Source organism: Diplotaxodon limnothrissa, linkage group LG19 (genome assembly GCF_057381915.1).
Source record: "Diplotaxodon limnothrissa isolate DT_005_m linkage group LG19, D_limnothrissa_male_GT1.1, whole genome shotgun sequence".
Taxonomy (NCBI): domain Eukaryota; kingdom Metazoa; phylum Chordata; class Actinopteri; order Cichliformes; family Cichlidae; genus Diplotaxodon; species Diplotaxodon limnothrissa.
In genome coordinates, this window is record NC_140614.1 from 6,531,222 (window position 1) to 6,553,640 (window position 22,419).

The 22,419-nt window shown below is 39.8% G+C and overlaps 1 protein-coding gene across 5 annotated transcripts in view; it reads left to right on the top strand.

Annotated features, from left to right (window-relative positions):
* Positions 1-22,419, top strand: part of syne2b (spectrin repeat containing, nuclear envelope 2b) — an 86,328-nt gene that overhangs the window by 14,685 nt on the left and 49,224 nt on the right. For 4 of the 5 annotated variants that reach the window (XM_085343066.1, XM_085343069.1, XM_085343068.1 and 1 more), the window contains exons 4-24: positions 3,497-3,592; positions 3,685-3,762; positions 3,945-4,037; positions 4,189-4,391; positions 5,558-5,757; positions 7,305-7,405; positions 8,298-8,387; positions 9,371-9,484; positions 12,948-13,085; positions 13,353-13,517; positions 13,671-13,783; positions 14,043-14,211; positions 15,129-15,225; positions 15,346-15,539; positions 15,772-15,936; positions 16,682-16,822; positions 16,939-17,040; positions 17,180-17,356; positions 17,450-17,612; positions 17,720-21,090; positions 21,333-21,467. In XM_085343066.1, the coding sequence (XP_085199192.1) occupies positions 3,497-3,592; positions 3,685-3,762; positions 3,945-4,037; positions 4,189-4,391; positions 5,558-5,757; positions 7,305-7,405; positions 8,298-8,387; positions 9,371-9,484; positions 12,948-13,085; positions 13,353-13,517; positions 13,671-13,783; positions 14,043-14,211; positions 15,129-15,225; positions 15,346-15,539; positions 15,772-15,936; positions 16,682-16,822; positions 16,939-17,040; positions 17,180-17,356; positions 17,450-17,612; positions 17,720-21,090; positions 21,333-21,467 (6,105 nt within the window). The remainder of the gene's footprint in view (positions 1-3,496; positions 3,593-3,684; positions 3,763-3,944; positions 4,038-4,188; positions 4,392-5,557; positions 5,758-7,304; positions 7,406-8,297; positions 8,388-9,370; positions 9,485-12,947; positions 13,086-13,352; positions 13,518-13,670; positions 13,784-14,042; positions 14,212-15,128; positions 15,226-15,345; positions 15,540-15,771; positions 15,937-16,681; positions 16,823-16,938; positions 17,041-17,179; positions 17,357-17,449; positions 17,613-17,719; positions 21,091-21,332; positions 21,468-22,419) is intronic. The other variant, XM_085343070.1, reaches the window with a different exon arrangement.

Genomic DNA, 22,419 nt, shown 5'->3' on the forward strand with positions numbered 1-22,419 from the left:
GGATGAACTTACTTTCTACTGTGTGCTGGATACAAGCACACAATAGAAAGAAACCATGCATAAAACTACTGCAGCGTGTTGAAGAATTTGTCTACTGTAACATGCAAACATAAAATGCTTTCCCAAAACTTTATACACAGTGAGTCCATTGGTCACTCTCACATAATTAGCTTTGTCAGACTAAAAGAAGAAGCAGAAAACATGAAAAGTCCTGAATATTGTTCTCACTAATGACTTTTAAAGATTATGATTCCTTTATATTAGTATTTGTGTTTTACGTAGTACCATGCAGCTAGTTTTAGTCATGTGCATTTCCTTTGAAAAGACATATTTTTCCATACTGCATGGATAATATATGAAGCGCACGTTCCTGACAGCAAAGTGACCTTGTCAGTACTGCACCCTTCAACTGTCATGGAAAGAAAAGCACAAGTAGCAGTAAAATGGCTCGCTTTCAGTAAACTTTCAGCTTATTCATGACAAAGATCCACCATGGACAAAAGTTGTCCAAGAGTTGCTAAAATCAAATCATTATACTTCCACTGTAAGCATCTTCTGAAACTTTTCAAGGAGGCGAGATGTTATAGGAAAGCTGTCAAACACATGCATTGTGTAAAGGTTCTGTCCCCTGACATGACTCAGCAGAGACAGACTCTTTCTGCTTCATAGTGAAGGTCAGCTGTAAATATCACAGTGGAGGACAGTAGAGTGGTGGCTGCATACACAAATATAGCATTAAGGAGCAAGGTTCACAGCACACAGACAGACAGCAACAGACGGCCCACCAAACACACCCACCTAATCCACCCAACCAAAGGTCCGGCATGGTGGGAACTTTGCCAGTAAGCTAAATGGTGGAAATAGTTGTTGATCCTTTTGGGGCTGGTCACATTACACCTCACATTACAACCATGCACATGTGTATCACGTGTGAATAATATTTGGTGCAGAAACTTTTGTGTCCTCCTAGAAATTCAAAAGTGACCTTTTATGCCGGGATCGGAGTACATAATAGAAAGTCAGTTATTAGCAAGTCAATTATGACTTGATCAACATGACACAGGGCATTGGTTTGGGAATGGAAATTAGAATTATGTATGACATTCAATCAATCATCTGGTTTACTGTAGCTAGGAAAATACTGCAGCCTGTCAGGTAGTCAGTAATCCATGAAATTGTCACGGTTTGGCATGGCAAACCGTGGGAGGCGTGGGGAAGGAGGACCCAGGCGCGGTGCTCTATGTACAAACAGTGCGTTTATTTACAGTGTATGGTACAAAACAACAATAAATCCCCGTGCTTTCCCTGACTCCCGTGTCGTGTCTTTCCGTGAATAGTCCGTGTCTCAGTGCTCTCCGCTCCCGTGTCTCAGCACCCCTCGTGCTGGCTGCTGTCTGGCGCTCCACACTTCTCCTGGGGACACAATAGACGCAGCCGTCAGGACACATATAACCGCGGGCATACACACACTAACTCAGTTCAACTGGATGGACTAACGTGGAGTTTCATGGAATGATCCCACGTCGGTGGGAGCTCCAAGACTCTCTTAAGTAGCTCCCCCGACGAGGCCTGATCAGCAGCAGGTGTGTGGCTTCGGGTGTGGCCAGTCCGCCAGCAGGGCCACACCCACCAGGCCTGAAGGCGCCCGCAGAAACACATACACACACACACAAGCAGGGATAACGAGGGACAGCAATACAAAATATATATTATAATATTAGTCCATAACTGCTCAGGGATCCTGGGTCGCTCAGACCCAGGATCCCTGACGGTAATCCTGGATGTTTTTATTGACATTGTTGTCAGTAAACACAGTTGTACAGTTTATTGTGTGTTGTTATATCACATTCATACTGAACACTGTCACACAATTTAGAACATAACATTATCTCACTTGCCTAAACGTGTTGCCAGTGTTCTCACAGAATGTGGATCTGCACATCTGGAACGTACTGACAGCGCTTGACTTATTTTTAATGTTAATGCCTTTAACACATAATACCCCATAATGACAAAGTAAAAACGTTTGCTTAAAATTATTGCAATTAAAAAAAAACAAAACAAAACAAACAAACAAAACAAGCAACTATAGCATGTACATAAGTATTCATAGCTTTGCCGTGACGCTCTAAATTGACCTTAGATGCATCCTGCTTCCACTGATTATCTGTCAGATGTTTCTACAACTTGATTGGAGTCCACGTGTGGTAAATGCAGTTGATGAAGTCAGTGGACATGATTTAGAATGCATGACAGTGCATGTCAAAATACAAACCAAGCCCTGAAGTTCAAGGAATTCTCTATAGTTCTCCCAGACAGGATTGTATTGAGCCACAGATCTGGGGAAGGGTACAGAAAAATTTCGGCAGCACTGAAGGTTCCAGTGAGCACAGTGGGCTCCAAGTTTGGAACCACCAAACCATGAGAAACTAAATTCTGTGGTCTAATGAAATAAAGAATGAGCTAACTGGCCTGAATGCCAAACGTCATGTCTGGAGGAAAGCAGTCAGCACTCATCACCTGACCAATACCATTCCTACAGTCAAACATGGTGGTGGACCCATCATACTGTTGGGATGTTGTTTGGAGCTGGAACTAGAAACCCAGTCAGAGTTGAGGGATAAATGAAGAAATGTGCAGAGACATCCTAGCTCATAACCTGCTCCAGAGCGCTCTGGACCTCAGACTGTGGCAAAAGTTCTTCCAACAGGACAGCAACCCTAAGCACATAAGCCAAGATGTCAAAGGAGTGGCTTTGGGAATCTCTGTGAATGACCTTGAGTGCCCCATCAAGAATCCAGATCTAACCCCTTCTTTGGTTTTTATTTTTAATACCTTTGCAAAAATTTAAAACAAACTCTCTTTGTCACTATGAAGTATTCTGTACAATTTCAAGGTGAAAAATGAATTTCTTACAGTTTGGAATAAGACTGGAACATGAAAAAATGTGGAATCCTGTGAATACTTGCCAGATCCACTGTACAGTGTTTGCTATTAATGCCATTCATTGTTTCTTTATTAAACCTGTTAAGTGTATCTGTAAGATTTTATCAATAATAATGCCCATGACTATGACTATGCAAATACAGTACACATCATTATCTAGAGAAAAAGTCCCCATGCTCAAAATGTCAGCTTCTAAGAAATCAACAAACAGCTGTCTTTTCTTTAAACTTTAACTAATTTGTTTGGCTTTAATGCCTCGAAAACTGCGTCATGCTATAAAGTTATATAGTCACGCAAAATTACAAAACTGGTCTCCACCAGTTACATGTGTTATCTGCACACGTCACTGCCCATTTTGTAAATTTTTGTCATCAACATTTTACATAATTTCTAAGAAGCATCATCCCTGAAATAATTTCCAAATTCCTGTGATTTCTGTGTTACCAACATATTTTCATACATAACTTTCTCTGAGTAAGAGGTGATTTGGAAGATACTTGGCTAGAAACTTGCTGTAAAATAACATAAACAAAATGTATATTTGTGACAGAGGAGGCCACCGTGCATGGTTGTAGATCTCTTCAATGATTTCCGTGATGGCTCCAAACTGCTGGACCTGCTGGAGGTGATGAGTGGCTTGCACATCGTAAGTCCAGTTTTACCTTAATGCTTCATGCTTTCCAACCAACAGCTAAGAACTTTTGTGATCTGAGTGATTCACCTCTTTGTGGTTTTCAGAGTCGGGAGAGAGGCAGGGGAATGTTTCAGCACAGGAGCAACATCGAGAAGGCTCTCTCCTTTCTTAAGAAGAAATCGGTAAACAATCTTTTAAAGGGGCTTAATATTACCACCAACTTTATTCGGAAAACTGTATTGTTGGTATTGAACAAAAATAAATTAAAGATTACACAAACACTTTTTTTCCCCATCAGACTTTCATGTTTAGATTTTGATTCTAATATCTTTGAAAAACTCTAAACAGTTTTCCTTTTCCCCAGATAAAGCTAGTTAACATACACATTCCTGACATTATTGATGGAAAACCATCCATCATCCTGGGCCTTATATGGACTATCATTCTTCAGTATCATGTAAGATTGTTTTTCTTCCCCTTTTCTGTTGTTGTCCATTTTGTTGTGCATTGCTTATTACTTTGGTTTTGATGAGGTTTTTATTTCCTCATGCTAAATGCCAAATGTAAATCTATCGTGTAAAACTCAAACTAGCGTTTGGTTATTTTAGATCGAAGAGCTGGCGAGCTCCCTCACCTTTGACTCCCGTCAGTCCTCTATGGAGTCTTTGGCCAGTCTTGACACGCGCTCCACCTTCTCAAGCCACTCGGCTAGCAGCAGTCCAGTTCCTCCCAGAGGCTCACCACTACATCATCGTTTTAGAGTCTCTGCCAAGAAAGCACTGTTGCTGTGGGTCCGGGAGCAGTGCCACAAGTAAGCACTTGATCAAGGGAATGGTAATATTTGGCAAACAGGCGTCTTAATGTATTTTGCAGCGTTTTTAAAATAGAATACACATTTATTGTCACCGTACATGTGTAGTGAAATTATGGGTTACACTGATGTAATTCAATTTGAATCAGTTTTATTTATACAACGCTAAATCACAACAACAGTTGCCTCAAGGCGCTTTATATTGTGAGGTAGACCCTACAATAATAGACAGAGAGAAAAACCCAACAATCATATGACCCCCTATGAGCAAGCACTTTGGTGACAGTGGGAAGGAAAAACTCCCTTTTAACAGGAAGAAACCTCCAGCAGAACCAGGCTCAGGGAGGGGCGGGGCCATCTGCCACGACCGGTTGGGGTGAGAGAAGGAAGACAGGACAAAGACATGCTGTGGAATTGAGCCAGAGATTAATAAGAAGTATGATTCAGTGCAGAAAGGTCTACTAACACAATAGAGTCACATATATTGGTAGATCATAGCCCCTTATCATCTGTGAGCCAAGTGTATGATGTGTGAGTGATGTATCCTCATTTGGGAATTATTACTCATTTCCAGGTCTGGGCTGAAGACCAAATCCAGATCAGGACTTTACTATGTGAAGAGTGGGACATTGATTCGTTGTTACATATCCAGTCTCTGTATTTATTTCTAAATGCTCAAAATATTACAGAATCCTGGTGCTTTTGCCTTGAAAGAGCAATGGCTATGTAACAGCATAAAGACTGCATGAAAAAACTGAACACATTTACTGTATATGTATATTTTATACATTAAAGTCTTCCTTGACCCAGTACTGTGGGTTCCATACGCGAAGACTCAGACAGTTGGAGTCACATAGGACTGGAGATGATGAATAATATCAATGTAAATACATTTTCACACATTTTTATTGTAAATAGGTCGTAAATATGTATTTTTTTAAATGAAATAAATGTTTGTGAACACATTTCTTGTATAAAAATGTATTTTCTGATCTTTGGTTGCATTTTATCTTTTAATCTTGCTGTTTCTTGTTTGATTTAATCTTTTGTTACTTTGCTGAACTTGAACTGCTGAACTTGAACTCGTGCCAGTCTGTACTTTATGACATAGAAGTATTATGAAGTGCATTTATTACAAAAGTAATAAAATAATTTCTTTCCTTCAGAGCTGGCTGTTCAGTAAACGTAAAAGACTTCAAGGCTAGCTGGAGGAGTGGAGTGGTTTTCCTGGCTATCCTGTATGCTCTGCGGCCTGACCTGGTGGACCTATCCAAGGCCAGAACGAGAAGCAACAAACAGAACCTGGAGGAAGCCTTCCGTATTGCAGAGAAAGAGCTGAGGATCCCCCGACTGCTGGAGCCTGATGGTGAGGGGAAGAACTCGATTAGTTCAAAATGCACTTTATGACAACAGATACGAAATGGCAACAAGAGTGCTACTTATAGAACACACTTATACAAGCACATTCTCCTATGCATTCAATGCTTTGTTGTGTGTCTTTAAGCACTTTCTATCACTCATTACTTTTCTTAAAAGTAATAAAAATACGTTACTCCCCAGAGAAAGTAATTCATTACGCTACTTTTAACTATTTTTTTACTTTACTTTTGCCTTAGTCAGTAAATTGACCTGAAATCTGCACATAATTACCAGCAAAAGGCATATAAACCTATAGGCTACCAACACAAATCCTAATGAAGACACACAAACGTTCTTTCTTTTAGTCTTTAAATATAAACAGAAAACTGACAACACAGCTGAATCCCAGTCCAAGGGAGACATTAAGGGAACCGTACTGATTCTGCTGTAGAAACAGAAGCTGCAGCCTGACTGCTGATCACTGTCTTTGTCAGCTGTTGAAATCCGGGGTCTGGCCTGTTGGCTGGGGTCAGCATGTGCTCAGCTTTAACATTATTCTGGGTTTTTGACAATGAAGATATTATTGTAAGGTCTTTACCTTTCAATATAAAATGCCTTGAAATGACTGTTGTTGTGATTTGGCACTATATAAATAACATGCTGGCTACGTATGATAGTCTTGTTCTGGCAAATCAGTTTGTAACTGATGAACCTTTTAACACAGGCGGTGACACAATCATAGCTATAATGTAATTACTGAATTCAGCACAGTTATGCACTACGTTACAACATTACTGAAAAATGTAATCTGATTACATTAAGCCATTGCATTACACCCGACAGTTGTAATAAGTTGCTAAACCAAAAAAGTTTAATTGCATTTTTACGTATATATTACTTTTTAAAAAAAAAATAAAACTTAGGAAATCACAATAATTATAAAAAACATGTATTGTTATAAGTTTGTTAAAAACAACAACCCAGAACTCCAAGTATGGGAAAATATCCAGTATTGATTGCTCAATGATGGTTTTATCATCAGTAGTGACACACACTTTGGCAATGTGTTGCACAGGATTTCTTAATCAGTTTTATAGGAAAGCTATGCTTTTTCCCTTTGGGTCACTCAGTTGCTTATTTCTCTGCTCCTTTTCGCCTGCTACAAACACTCTTTTCATGATCAGATTTATTAAATATTTTTCTCACATAGATATCTAGCAGCAAAGAATGTGTTGCTGTTTACACGTTTGCAACTGCATGCAGAGTGTAGCCATACCCAGCTTGCCTAAAGGCAAGATGATCTGACGGTCTGCTGACTCACTTGCTGCATGTTTGCTTCAGCCTTACATAAAACCCTCATTTGTTTCATCTGCTCTGCCTGTTACTTTAATAGCAGACTTTCATGTTTCTAAGACAGAAGAGTTACACCTCCATTCCTCAGCTTCCAGTATTAAACTCCACCTGCTTCAAGAACACACTCAGATGTTAGTCTAAACATGTCAAAGTAGTGTTGCAATGTGGAGTTGATCATGGAGCACTCTGATGTTGATGCAGATGTGGACATTCGGGACCCCGATGAGAAGTCCATCATGACTTATGTGGCTCAGTTCCTTCAGTACTCCAGGGACCTGCCAGTGCCAGAAGAAGAAATGCAGGTCTGTATGAGTTTATTATATTCGACACAGGGCATCAGGTTACGCTGCAGAAACATTTGCAGAAAAGTTGTTAGTGTAGTCCTTAAGTCTAAGAATCAGTTCAGGTAGAGTTTAGACTTCTCCTTTACTAATCTAGTCCTACTTTTGTGTGCCAAGTCAACATGTGGTAATGCTGATCTCAATCTAAACCAGTGGTGCAGAATACACTCTATATATATATATTTGAATTGCATTATAACTGCATTAGCTCAGCGCAAAACAAACCCAAACTACACCTATTTTTAAGTAAAGAATGCAAATAAGTAAAAGTTTACATGTAGTGTTTATTTCAACAAAATTGGGTATTTTTAATCCCAGATATCTAAACCTAGATCTAAGTCTAAATCAGGCTTCTGTGCTCTTTTTCTTTGGCAGCTGTTCAAAATAATCGGTGCAGTTAAAGGTTTTCCTTATTTGTGGACATAATTACAGACATGTTCAAACAGTAATCTGGTCATCAGTGGCTGGTTCCCCTTGTTCAGCTTGTGTGTTTTCCATTCAAACAATTAATGTATTGTTCTGAATGGCACACTATCATGTGCTCATCTATGATACCACTCTGCCACCTTATGCCCTGCAAACGCTGCTACAGAATGTAACTCTTATATATCTGTTCATGTTTCATTCCATGCTTTATTGTAAATCAGCCAGAACACACGTGGTTAATGCAGTTATAACTGTTAAGAATAAATAAGACTTTCTGTTCTTCTTACACTGAAATCAAATATCGTGTGTGCATTCAGTTGAGGTCAGCTAAATGTATTTGATGTGTTTGAGAAGACCACTTCTCTCTTGTCTTTTCCCTTCTCTCCTCTTATTTCCTCTCCTTTCCCCTTCCCCTTTTCCTCCTTAGACACAATATTTGACCCCTTCTAAAAGTCCTTCTCCTATCAACCTGCCTATCCACTACACCCCTGCTATTTCTGCTTCACCTCTCCGCCAGGTACACCCAATCATCACAACCAATCATCACAGCACAATGTCAATCAGCTGCACAATCCCTTTGTAGTACCCGCAAGTAACGATGGATTTTATTGCTGATGTTTATATCTAGTAACGACACGTCAGGGGAGTTGTTTATTCTGAGGATGCTTAACACACTGCTGTTTAAAACTAAGCTGCTCCGAGCCAAAGTTACCTTCGAATCACATGGTGGTTAAAGGCAGGACTGATTATGCAACACTGAACGAGTTTGCCCTGTTCTCTGGGAAAGGATCCAAAGCCACAGCAAGGGTGTTTTTCTCTTGCCTCCCATGAGAAGAATAAAGCGCTCATGGGGTGGTGCAGCAGTACTGGAATCGCCTCACGATAGATCAGATAAAAATACCTGTCAGCTTTGGTTTCTGACAGGATATCACCACGTTAAAGTGTAGCTGCTGTAGACATTTGACATCTTAAGATATTTTCTATTTTTAACTATTGTGTTTTGCTTTTTGATTCTGCTGTGGGAGTGGGAGATTGTAGGAATATGAGTGAGTTAGTTTGTTGGAATTTCACAAAGAAAGCTGAAAATGCATTAAAAATACTAAACTTTAAGCGTATATAAGTGAAACAAATCAAATTTAGCAGTACTACGCTATGTTCCCTAGACACTACACACCACAGGATCTGCATGACAGGATGGTGATCTGCTTTTACAGGAGAAGAGGTGAACAGTAAAGGTGGCAACCTCCTTCAAAGTGACATGTTGCTATATTCATATGAATTTTCAAAGAACAACCAAGGAGCCAAAACAAACTTATGTATGTGCGCTGCTTAAAATCAACTTAGTTAGCGCTATTCAGCTTTCTGTAACGTGTCTGGTGATTGGTGTTGCTTTTTACTTTACATTACACTCACATTATGACCACATTATTATCACGTAAAACTTAATTCTGGAATCACTTGATCATCCTCACCCACTCAATTTTTATTGTGTCTTTCCAGGTGACACCTGACCGTAAGGCACAGGAAATGACATGCTGGCTGGTTCAGGCCTATGATGAGCTGCTGGAGGGATGGGACTCCACAGAAGGAGAAAGCTACTCAGAAAGATATAATGTATGTTTCTAGCAAGAGCTCATCAGGATGTGTTGCATTTTTAAGTATCAGTGCACAAATTAGGTAAATGTCTGGCACATTCAGAGGCCCCGATATTATTTTAACAGGCCTATGATGTAATTACAGGCACAATAAGCACTGTCTGTATAACACAGATCTTAGTTAAAACTGAATTTGGTTATTAAAACATTTTAATTCTTCTTCCCAACAACCTGATCCTGTTTTGCACAACAGTGTTAAGCAGTTGTAATTTTTTTCTCTCTCTTTAGTTCTCCCCCTGAAGGGAAGGAGTATGCTATCAGTTTCATTTGTTTATCTGTTTGTTACCAGATAAACATACGAAACAAACTGTGAACACAGGCTAGTGTTCACATTTTTCAAGAATCATTTTCAAATTTTGTGTGATTGTAGATGCCAATAACAGCTCGAGCTGATTTTCTTTTGGTGAAACTCGGGTCAGGGTCCTGATCATTCCTAAGCATTTTACTTTAACCTTCATTGTTAGCGCCCAAGAGCATAGTTGAGATTCAACTTCACTTTCAAGAAACCATATTGATCTAATATATCAGATGGAAAGAGTTATACAACACACTTTTTATTTTTTCATTACAATGCCCTACACTGTCACAGTAGCACCGTAATAGGCTGACATCATTCATTCATTCATTCATTTATTTGTTCATTTTCAGGCACAACAAATACCTATATTGAACATAAAATGCACAAAACAAAAAACAAAAATTGCCTGAAAAAGGAGTGGGACGAAGAAAACTTATTAAATCCCACCCCTATACTCACTCATCAACAAAAAAAACAATAAACTTCCCGCAGCTACGCCCATCATTGCATACAGACCCATCAACAGCCCCGGGCACATACAAGCATCTAAACGGCAGCTCGCAAACAACAATTAGAGCCTTCATAACTGAATACAGAATATATAAATTATAAATTGCATTACCACAGGTAACAGGCAGTAATAACTACAAGTAACAAACACACATACATATACATACATATATATCTACACACACATGTACATATATGTACATACATACGCACACTTTTTTATTTTTTTTTTCTTTTGGAATCCATACCAGCAATGGTAAGAGGACAGACATTACAGAGCACACTAAAAGCATCATTGAGTATACTGTGACCAGACCAACTGTTTGTAGAGAAATTTAAATCTATGAATATTTTTGCATTGTTTCAATTGTAAACTCAGACTGTTCCAGATTTTCACACCACATACAGACACACAAAAACCTTTACGGGTTGTTCGAGTTCTGGGTAATTTGAATTCTCCAAAGCCTCTCACATTATAAACCTTTTCTCGAATTTCAAATCTAGTTTGTAAATTTGCCGGTAAAAGTTTAGTAAAAGCTTTATACAAAATTATGGATGTATTGTAATTAACCAGATCCTGGAATTTAAGTAACTTTGCCCGAAGAAAGAATTTGTGAGTATGATCTAGATAACCAGCCTTGTGAATAATACGCAGTGCTCGTTTCTGTACTGTGACTAATGGATTAGTTGTATTTTTATATGTGTTTCCCCACACTTCCACACAATATGTAAGATATGGAAGAACCAGGGTACAGTACAGAGTACGAAGTGCATCTTTATCAAGGTATGGTTTCACTTTGTTCAAAACTGCGAGGCTTCTGGAAATTTTGGTTTTTATGTGTCTGACGTGGGGTTTCCATGAAATTTTGTTATCAATTACGACTCCCAAAAATTTGTTTTCACTCACATTATCAATTGGTACACCTTCAATGATAATTGGTAATTCTACATTATATTTTAAATTACCAAAAAACATTGCTTTAGTTTTATTTATATTTAATGATAATTTATTTATATCCATCCATTTTTTTTATTAATTTTAGCTCCCTGTTTACGGTCATTACAAGATCAGTATAATCATCGCTACTGAAAAATATGTTGGTGTCATCTGCGAACAGTATGAGTTTAAGTACTTGAGAAACATCAAAAATATCATTTATGTATACATTGAAAAGTTTTGGTCCCAACACTGACCCTTGGGGAACACCACATGCAATACCAAGTTTCTCTGAGTGGTAATGCCCTATGCTAACATATTGTTCCCGACCCGTTAGGTAACTTTTTAACCAGTTACCAGCTTTCCCTCGAATACCATATCTTTCCAATTTATCCAATAATATTGAGTGATTGATTGTGTCGAAGGCCTTTTTGAGATCAACAAAAATACCAACTGCATATTTATTTTTATCCAGTGTATCAGTAATTTCTTCTACTGCCTCAATTATCGCCATTGAAGTGGTTCTTTGCGTTCTGAAACCATACTGACCAACATTTATTATTTGATGTTTTTCAAGGAATTTTTCTAATCTTGAATTAAAAAGTTTTTCTAGAATTTTTGAGAATTGAGGCAGTAGAGAAATAGGCCTATAATTGGTAAAACTGTGTTTGTCATTACTTTTATATAGTGGTATTACTTTCGCAATTTTCATTTTTTTTGGAAAACAACCAGACTGAAATGATAAATTACAGATATATGTTAAGGGACTAGCAATATTCAGAATAACCTGTTTAACTACAGACATATTTATGTCATGATAATCCATTGAAGACTTACTTTTACATTTTAATGTGATATTTATTACTTCTTGCTCATTTGTAGCTGAGAGGAACAGTGAAAAGGGATTTGATTTTATATTACTGATATTTTCATTTTTATGACACGGGATGTCTGCTGCTAGTTCAGGGCCAACATTTATGAAGAATTTATTGAACCCATCGACAATATTACTCATGTTGTGATTTTCACCATTTGCATCAGTAAAATATTCAGGATATGATGTTCCAGAAGATCCTTGTTTAATTAAGTTGTTTAACACATCCCAAGTTCCTTTTATATTGTTTTTATTTTCATATAATCTTCTTCTATAATAAAGTTGTTTGCTCGTTCTTATAATATCAGTCAATTTATTTCTATATGCTTTATATCTTTGTTCCACTTCTTTTGTTTTTACTTTGATGAACTGTTTATACAGATTGTTTTTCTTTTTGCAAGCATTAATAATTCCTTTTGTGAGCCAAGGACTTTTTATCTTTTTTTTCTTTGTCATGTGTTCGTTTACATCATATTGTAATAAAATTATGAAACGTCTAGAAGAAGAAGAAAGTGTACTTTATTGGTCCCCGTGGGGAAAATCCCTCTCTGCATTTAACCCATTCACTCAGTGAAGCAGTGGGCAGCCACTGGGCGCCCGGGGAGCAGTGTGTAGGGACGGTACCTTGCTCAGGGGTACCTCAGGGAAGCTGTTCAGGGGAATCGAACCCCCGACCTTCCGATCATGGGGCCACCACTCTACCTACTGAGCTATCCCTGTCTACGTTTTGGCACAGCGTTTAATGTTATAAACTGACTTCACGTTATAAATTTGTCACTAAAAAAGTATTTTCCTTCCCTCAGGTATTTCAGACCTTTCTGGTGTCCTTTAATGAGCAACGACGGCCCATCATGCCTTTGTTGACGGCCATGAGACGAACCCCAAAACTGAGCGATGAGCAACGGACTCTTAGAGAGGCGTGGGATGCTCTCACAGAAAAGGTTAGTTTTTGTTATTTTTTAATCAGACTAGAGAACCTTATAAATGTATAAATATGATCTATAGTCATAATACTGTACTGTACTAATATAACACTACAGCACCATAGCAACACAGACTCTTAAACACCCTAATCTGTTACTTTACGGCTGATGTGTTATATTTGTCTGTAAATGCTTGTATATTTGTACATATTTGTGTATTTGTTCACTGCAATTCGAAGACATTTACTTTACTTGTGACTTCCTTTTCTCTGTGTGTTCATCTAGCTCCGTGAGTACAAAGTTGCTTTAGATATGAGTCTTCCAACCCACTTGGACACAGTAGCCCGCTGGCTTTTGAGAACAGAGGAGGCTTTGGCTGAGGAAGATGGCAACCCTCAAGACCACGGCCGTGCTGCTGATGAAGCGAGGGAGAAACACGAACTGCTCAAAGTAATCATTTCCAACTTTAAGATGTACTGGGAAACAATGTTGCTGATCTTAGCAAAAACTGGTTTCCCCGGCTCTTTGTAGACAGTGAAATGTAAATGTTTGCAAGCATATAAATATATATGTGCATGCTGTCTCTGCTCGTTGTTGCTGTAGGCTTGCCTGGAGGAGATGCCACAGCACGTGAAGACCTTCCAGTCCTTCCAGAACATAGATGAGTACGGAAACATGATGATTCCTACTGACAAGATGGATGAGCTCAAGAGGAGGTGAGGGTACTTTCTCCAGTGGCCTGTGTAATGTATGCATGCACAAACTGGATATACTTTTGAAGAGTATATGAATGAATTTCTTAGTTTAAGCTGAAAGTCATAGAAGGACTTGTGCTGTCCTGACCTGGGACTGGATGTAATCAAGATCACTGCTTAAACTGAGAAAAGCATCTTATAAAGTGATAATTTACTTTCTGAAGTTGATGTGGTTTTATTTTTTAGTTTCTATTTAACGTTCTGTTGGCATCTTCATCAGATTTACCAGCGTCAGAGTGACTGCCAAGTATCATGGGATCAAGCTAGAGTACAGAGAGCATCGCCACACTGTTTTGGATCTGTTGGGGCAGATCAGGACCAAGCTTCGTGTCTGGAAGAGACCTTATATCTCCTCAGAGGCAGTCAGGGTGTTGCTGCAAGAGTGGCATGTGAGTAATCTTTGTTTAGTCTTTGTATTTTCAAAACACAATTTAATACTTGGGGGTGTGTCGATGCTTCTTAACACCTTTTTGTTCTTTCTTTGTATATATATGTATATGTTTATCTGAGCAGTACAGTAATTTCTGTTGTTGGAGTTACTAATCTTTCTTGGGGTATAATTATAAATTTGGACAATATCTATATATCTATGTAAGGCCACATAATAGAAATTCTAACCAGGATGCAGCTAAGACAAACAGATTCTGCACATAGTATCTTAATATACAAGACACACTATATATAAGACGGACAAAGCTTCCAGGTGTGAAGCCAGTGAGGAAGTGCCTTAAATATGCATTTTATCTAAAGGCTAGCAGGGGGCGCCTTCTGTGTTCGCAAACAATGGAGGTTCATAGGAAAATGGCCCTTGATACCTATGCTCTACAACCTCGGTAAATACTTCAGTTGTGATCTCAAGTGGTAGTATGAAGTCATAATGAATACTATAATCATAAATTAGGGTAGGGTGTGTTTTATTGCAGGCGATGTGATTCGCAAATCACTACTGAACATGGGACGTGCCCATCGGTGTCTCAAATTTGGTTTTGACATGTCAAGAAAGCATCAGTGAAAATTCTCATCTCAAGGCCTGACACTGGAACTTTGGAAACCAATGGATGTGTCATGTTGGGTGTGTCCATCTTGTATATACAGTCTGTGATATACAGTGAAGATGTCCAAAATGGGCTATTGTAAATAGTTTTTTTATCAGGGTTTTCCCTCTGGTTCTAGTGGTGAATTTTATTCAGAGTTTTTCTCTAACTTCTTCACTAGTTTATCCAAAAATGTTCCTTCTACTGTGTAAAGGGCATGGATGTTAGTGTTGACTGACAGTATTAATTTGTATTCATTTTTTTAAACTCAGGAACTCGTATACACACAAGAGCTGCCTTCCATGTTGGAAACAGCTATTCGTAAGCTGAAGCAGATTTCCGAGAAATATTCAAGCAAATCTGCCCTTGGTAAGTACTGTGATACTCTGTAACAGATATTTTGTATTTCTTCATTTATATTAATGTTTTTGATTCCCCATTAGAGTAAAAGTGTATTATTTTAGTTCATATTATTTCTTTGCTCCATAGCTTCAGATTATCAGCATGTCAGTCAGCAGGTGAAGCAGCTGGAGGAGGACACTGCTGTTGTTTTAGAGGACGTGACCACAGTGAAAAGCACAATGGGACGGGTTCTGTCTGCCTGGGACTCGTACAGCGACTCCCTTAGTTCCCTGCAGGCTTGGCTTGAACAGTGCTCTGCAACACACAGCCACAGACCTGAGGTATGATTAACTCATTAAAGTATTATAACTGTATTGCTCTATGATAATAAATATGTCATAAACAAGCTAGTATAACTTGCTTTGTAATAGGGGATCAGTCTGTTATGACTTGGAATAACAAGTCAAGTAAAAAGTCTGCAATAATAACATCTAAATAAAATAATGTCTACATTATCCTTATAGATGATATATTTTAGTATTTGCCATTTTATTTACAAAAATTTCTATTAAGCTGACCTCCGCATCCATGGCTGAGTGGGGATCTCATCAGGCCCACCTGAATGAAGTGGGGAACTTCCTGATTGAGTCAACAGATCCTCAGACCTGCAGGAGCCTGGCAGAGGAGCTTCGAAAAGTCAACATGCAGTGGGCTGAGTTTGTCAAGAAAAACACTTTGGTGAGTCAAAGATCAAGGAAAACCCGATTTGTGTGCTTAGATTCTAAAACACCTTAATGACAAAGAATTTGGAAATGTTTGAACACTCAATCACACAAGCTATTTTTTTGTTAGAGAATTAATCAGAATATTTTCCTGACATGAATTTACTTAAAAAATTTTTTTTTTGATAAAGTACCCACCATATGGCACTCTAAAATCAACTTTTTATCTGTGCTTTTATTTTTTACAGAGGGTGTTTTTATCTGAGGGTATAGCTTTGTTCTTCTAAAGCGTTGGCCTAGTTTCTTCTTTTTATTTGGCATTATGCGACTAGAGGCAGCAGTGATTGTAGCAGCCTAATGTCTCATGCATTTGGAATTTAAATGGGATTGTTCTATTGAAACAATGATTCCTAGGGAGTGACTCAAAGTTTAAAAACAGTGCTCCATCTTTACCTATTGTATGAAAGTAGCTGGAATTATAGTCTTTGAGTACAGTGCAATGTCATTCTTATATCTGGAGTTGCACGTTGAACAAGTGTTGTCAATTTCATAAAGTTCTTGTTTACTGTATGTTAATCTACTGTGGACACAACACAGTTTGAAGTTTCCATCTCTTTTCACTTATGTTAATTTCATAATTACACAGTAGATTAACATACAGTAAACAAGAATTTTATGAAATTCTGCTGCTAATGTTTACATCATTGAATTATTAATAAATTATCTTTGTTATTTAACATGTTTATTTGTGTTTTTTCCAGGAAAACATTGGTGAGCCAATTGAAGTTACCCATGTAAACCCAGAGGAAATCAGAGCTTTGATCAGAGAGGGCACACTGATTCTCAAAGAGCCTCTGGACGTTATGGCGGGTCCTTTACGCACCTACAGGAAAAGATTACAGGTAGGATCAACGGCATCACTAGCAAGTCATTGCGCTTTTTCAGCTCTAATGATTATTTTTGATTTAAATGACCAAATTAAATCTTTCTAAATTATTGCTCAATTTCTGCTCTTCAGTTTATAATGAGGAAGATTAAAGACATGGATCTGGATGCTTTGGCTTCTGCCCCAGAATGCCCAGCAGATCAGTTACAGAAACTGAAGCTTGCAGTACCAGAAGTATGAACGATTTCTCTTCTTTTAAAAGAACTATTATGATTGTGGTCATGAAGATTAAAATGATTATATCTGTTCTTTTTAAAAAAAAATCAAAGTAAGTCTATCTGTCCTTTGCTATCTTTTCTTTAATTGTCACCAGGTTATGCAGACATTATCTGAGGCAGAAAAGGTTTGTGTAGAGCTGCAACACAGTGTGTCTGGGCTGGACAGTCGATTGGCTGAACTTCTACATTGGGAGACTGAAGCCAGGGAGCTCTACCACCTGCTAAGGGCCACCGATCGGCAACAAAAACAGGTCCAGACCTCACAAGCCAGGGTGAGATGAATCACTGCATAGCAGTGTTGGCTTTTAAATCCTTTCATAAAGAAACATTTATGATTATTTAAAACTAACATTTTTATTTTCCAGGTCACTATTTCCCGTGGTCTACAGCTCGAAGGTCAGGTAGTCACAGAGGAGCAAGACCTGCAGGTGATCGTATCAACAAATCAGAAGAGCTCTCCCATCCACTACCTCCATGCCTCTGCTATGCAGGATCGAGTGCGAGCTGCTGTTGCTCAGTCACAGGCCAGTTGGGGTTTTTTTGTGAAGTAACCTTGTTAGACATGTTCTGACCAGACAAAACAGTATAATTGAAAGTACTTTATTTCTAAGATGCATGATGTCACTTTTAGGAAGCAGTTGGTATGCTAAGCAGCCTGGGTGCCAGACGAGACAGAAGCAGAAGTCCTCCAGCAGGACCTCCTTCAAAAGTCTTTATTCAAGATAAAGCAGTGCTTCAACATTTGAAACAGTTAGACACCAAGCATACAAAAACCTTTGTGCCAAAGATAGTGGTACAAGATTACAAAGAAGAAAAGATGACTTCTCCTCCAATGCCATACACCTACGCAGAAGCTGTGAAGCAGACCAGAAGAAAGTCGCCACCAGAAAGTCAGTTTCAAGGCTGGCCAATGGCCACTGCACAAAAGACAACAGAGACTCCAGATCAAGGGCCACAGCAAGACCTACTCCAAGAGGGACTTAGAAGACAGGTGGAAATTAAACTGGGACAGAAAGAACAGGAAGAAATAAAGGAGGAGTATCTTCTACAAGAAGTTCAGCAGCAGGAGTTGTTCCCAGTGCAACCACAACCAAGTCAGCCCAAGCAGGAGCAACAACAGGTACAACAGCAACAAGTTCAACAGCATGTGGTAATTAATATACAAGCTGAACAACAAGTTAAACAAAGACCAGAATCCAAAGACCAGACTCCACTTCAGGAACCAGCTGTAAAGAAAAAGGTTCTAAGTTCCCAAGAGCTCCAAAGCAGAAAAGCTCAAGGCATGAAGAACCGGCCATGGCTTCAGAAACCAGCTTTTCCAGAGCAGAAAACTCCAAGTCAAGAGCAGGATTTGACTCAAGATCTAGTTCAAACTAGACAGACACAAGCAGTCGGATCAGTTCAGGTAATTTCCCAAAATGTAGCAACCACCAGGCTACAGTATGAGGCCCATGCAAAACTGACTAAGCAGCCACAACAACAACAAAAAGTGGAACAGAAGCAAACACAGCAAACTGAAAATCTAGAGCATCAGCAACAAGACAAACTGCTACATCAACAACAGCAAAAAGAGCAGCATCAGCAAAAACAACAGCAAAAACAACAACCACAAGAAACTGTAAAACAAGCACAACAAGAATCAAATACCAAAAATAAATCACATGCTGTAACTTTGAGTCAACCTCAACCACAAAGAAAGGCCCCAAATCAATCACAAACCAATACTATGGTTCAGTCCCACATTACTACAGATACACAGCAACCATGTGTTCCTCAGTCCCATGACTCTGTGAAGAAACAGTCATCAACCAAGCCACAGACCCAACAACAGCTCCAGCTACAGGATCAGGCTCTGGTTCAACCAGCTGGTCCTCAGCCATCTAAGCAGCCACAGGTACTACCCCATGACGAATCTGTAGCTCAAGTCCCAATATGGGCTCAGATCAGACAGCCTTCCAGTGTTCAGGCTCCACTGCAAGGCCCAATTCAGCTTCCTGTACCATCTCACATTCAGCTTCGTAGTCATCCACAATCATGGGCCCCTGTCCGGCCCCCTTCCCCCAAGCCACCAACCCAGGCTCAGCCTCCAATGCATACTCAGTCAACAAACATGGACCAAACCCATGCAAAATCAATGAATGATCATGAAATTCACCCTCAGCCCAAGGTCCAACCTCAAACACACCCTCAGCCTAAGACCCAAGTTCAAATCTATGCTGATCAGTCTGAGACCCATCCCAAGTCAATGCCCTACCCACATGCCCATGCTCATGCCCATGTTCCAACTAATGTTCAGCCAATGGCCAGGCTAAGTCAGGCCCAACCATTGACTCAACATCCAACCCAAGCCCAACCTATACTCCACCTTCAGAGTCATTCTTTGACTGATCCTATGACTCAGTATCCAACACATGCACAGGCACTGGTCCAGCAACAAGGCCATATTTCACAGGGGCACTTTCAAGCTTATACTCAAGTCATATCCTCAGTCACCCAGTCTATCCAGCATCCACAGGCTACAGTGCAACCTCAGTTATACTCCCAGGGTTATGCCCAAGCTCAGTCCACATCTCAGCAGTGGACAGATAAACAAGAAACACAAAATCAAGCATTTCCCCAGCAGAGTCACCCTATCCCGCAACCATATCCTCAGCAAATGGGCCAAGCAACACATTCTCAGGCTTATCCTACAGTTCAGACTCTATCACAGTGGGCCCAGCAAATGCCTCAGATTGCCCACCATAGGGTTTCTCATATGGGGCCATCATATACTCAACCGCAAATGCATCCTCAAGCTCAACCCCAACCCTGGACTCAAACACAGCAGCAAATTGGGCCCCATAGTTCCATGCATCAACACACCCAGATGAGAGCTTCTAACTTAGTTCAGCCACAACAAGGCCAAGTTCAGCAACAGACTTGGGTTCAAGCACCACTGCAAGTGCCATCTCAGTCTTATCAGCAGCCTCAGTCTCAGCAGTATGTACAGGTCCAGCATCAACCCCAAGCTCAACATCACTCTCCATCTCAGATTCAAACACAGATATCTCTCCAGTCACAACCATCACATCCAGCCTATCCTCAGCTTCCTTCACAGCCCCAGCAACAAACTTTGCAGGCCCAGTCCCAAACACACGTCCAGGCACAGCCATTAGTTCAAGAAAAGCCCTTTGCCAGGACTCAGGGGACTCAATCTAATATTCAATCCCAGCAATCAACTTCTCAGCCCAAGCATCAGCCCCAACTTCAGCTACAACCAACGATTCAGTCACAAACTCAATTAAAAGGTAACTCACCTCTACAGCCCAGACCTCTACAGCCAAAACAGGATGTTGAAATGACACCTCAACTAATAGTTCAGTCACCAATTAAACACATACCTGGATCACTGCCACAGCCCAAACCCGAATCTCAATTGCCACCACAGGCTCAGTCACTAACTAAAGTTAATGTTGAATCACCCCCTCAACCCAAGGTGCAAGCCCAACCTCAATTACAACCTACAGTTCAATCACCAACTCAGCCCAAAGTTCAGTCACCAGTCCAACCCAAAGTCCAACCAGTGTTCCAACCCAAATCTCAGGCACAGTTATCCCCACAGCACCATCCTCAGTTTCCGGTGTCATTGCCTCCCACGGCCCAAACAGTGCCACAGTCCAAGACTCAATCTCCCACACAGGCAAGACCTCAGACTCAACCACTTGACCCACCAAAGACTGAAACCCAGTCTCCTTTGAAACAGAAAATTCAACACTCCCAGACTATTCTCGTCTCTGAGATCGATGTGTTGCTTCAAACCCAGGCTGAGTCACCAGATCTTAATATCAAACCTCCTGCTCTGGCTCAAGCACCTCCCCAGGCCTACACAGAGGCCTACACTAAGGCACAGGCTTTAGCTAGAAATGGCTTTGAGGAGGCCAAACACTGCCTGCAGGCGCACATCCTGGAAGCTATCAACATCTTCAAAGACAGGCGTGTATCAGCTGAGCAAGCTTCAGTAAAGGAGGTAAGTTTAACCATTGGCAATGACTTCTGCACATTTCATATTTAGTGAATATTCATGATTTATTAGTTTTATTTGACAATTTTTGCGAATTTACAAGTCTGTTTACCTACCCTACATTTATAGCCACATTGTTTGATGTCTTAAATAGAAAGTAGTTACTTTGCCTTAAAAAAACATCCAACAACATGAAATACAGTTTCTGTAGAGGAATCATAATGTAACTATTTTGTGTTTAAACACAGAAAACTCTGAGGACACTTGATCCAGAGTTGCTGGAGGAGTTCTTGCGAGCAGCTAATGGCATGGAGGCCTTTTGTACCCCCTCACAGCTCAGAGATATGGAGTTCTTCACCCAATCTGTCAGGACACAGTGGGAGGTGGGGATTTTGATTTTTATGAATAGTCAAATGTTCACTAGTTTTTTTAAAGACATCTCTCAGTTAATTGCATATGCATATTTAAACCACAAACTAAAACTGGCAATTAAATCAAATCAAATCAAATCACTTTTTATTGTCACATCACATGTGCAGGCACACTGGCACAGCACATGCGAGTGAAATTCTTGTGTGCGAGCCCCACAAGCAACAGAGATGTGCAAACACAACAACACAAACGAGCAAAATACAAGAATGGCCAACCTGAAACTAATAAATATATGTACAATATATAATAGTGTATGCATTTCTGGATGTGTATACTAAATATTATCCTACGTGTGTGTGTGTGTGTGTGTGTGTGTGTGTGTGTGTGTGTGTGTGTGTGTGTGTGTGTGTGTGTATACACATTTTTACAAATTAAATAGTAAAAAAATAAAATAAAATAATAATAATAATAATAATAATAAAATATATAAAATATACAGAGTTGAATATGTGCAAAACAAGTGGCATTTATATACAGTGTGGAGTGCATAATGTTGAAGTTCCAGTAGTGAAGCTGAGGTGTCTATGACGTGTTCAGCAGTCTGATGGCCTGATGGAAAAAGCTGTCTCTCAGTCTGCTGGTACGGGACCGGATGCTGCAGAACCTCCTTCCTGATGGAAGTAGTCTGAACAGTTTATGGCTGGGGTGACTGGAGTCCTTGATGATCCTCCCCGCTTTCCTCAGGCACCGCTTCCTGTAGATGTCTTGGAGGGAGGGAAGCTCACCTCCAATTATCCGTTCAGAGCACCGCACTACTCGCTGGAGAGCTTTGCAGTTGTAGGCGGTGCTGTTGCCATACCAGGTGGTGATGCATCCAGTGAGGATGCTCTCAATGGCACAGCGATAGAAGGTCCTGAGGATGCGGGGGCTTATTATTTTATGCCTTTGAAGCCTGTTTTTAAA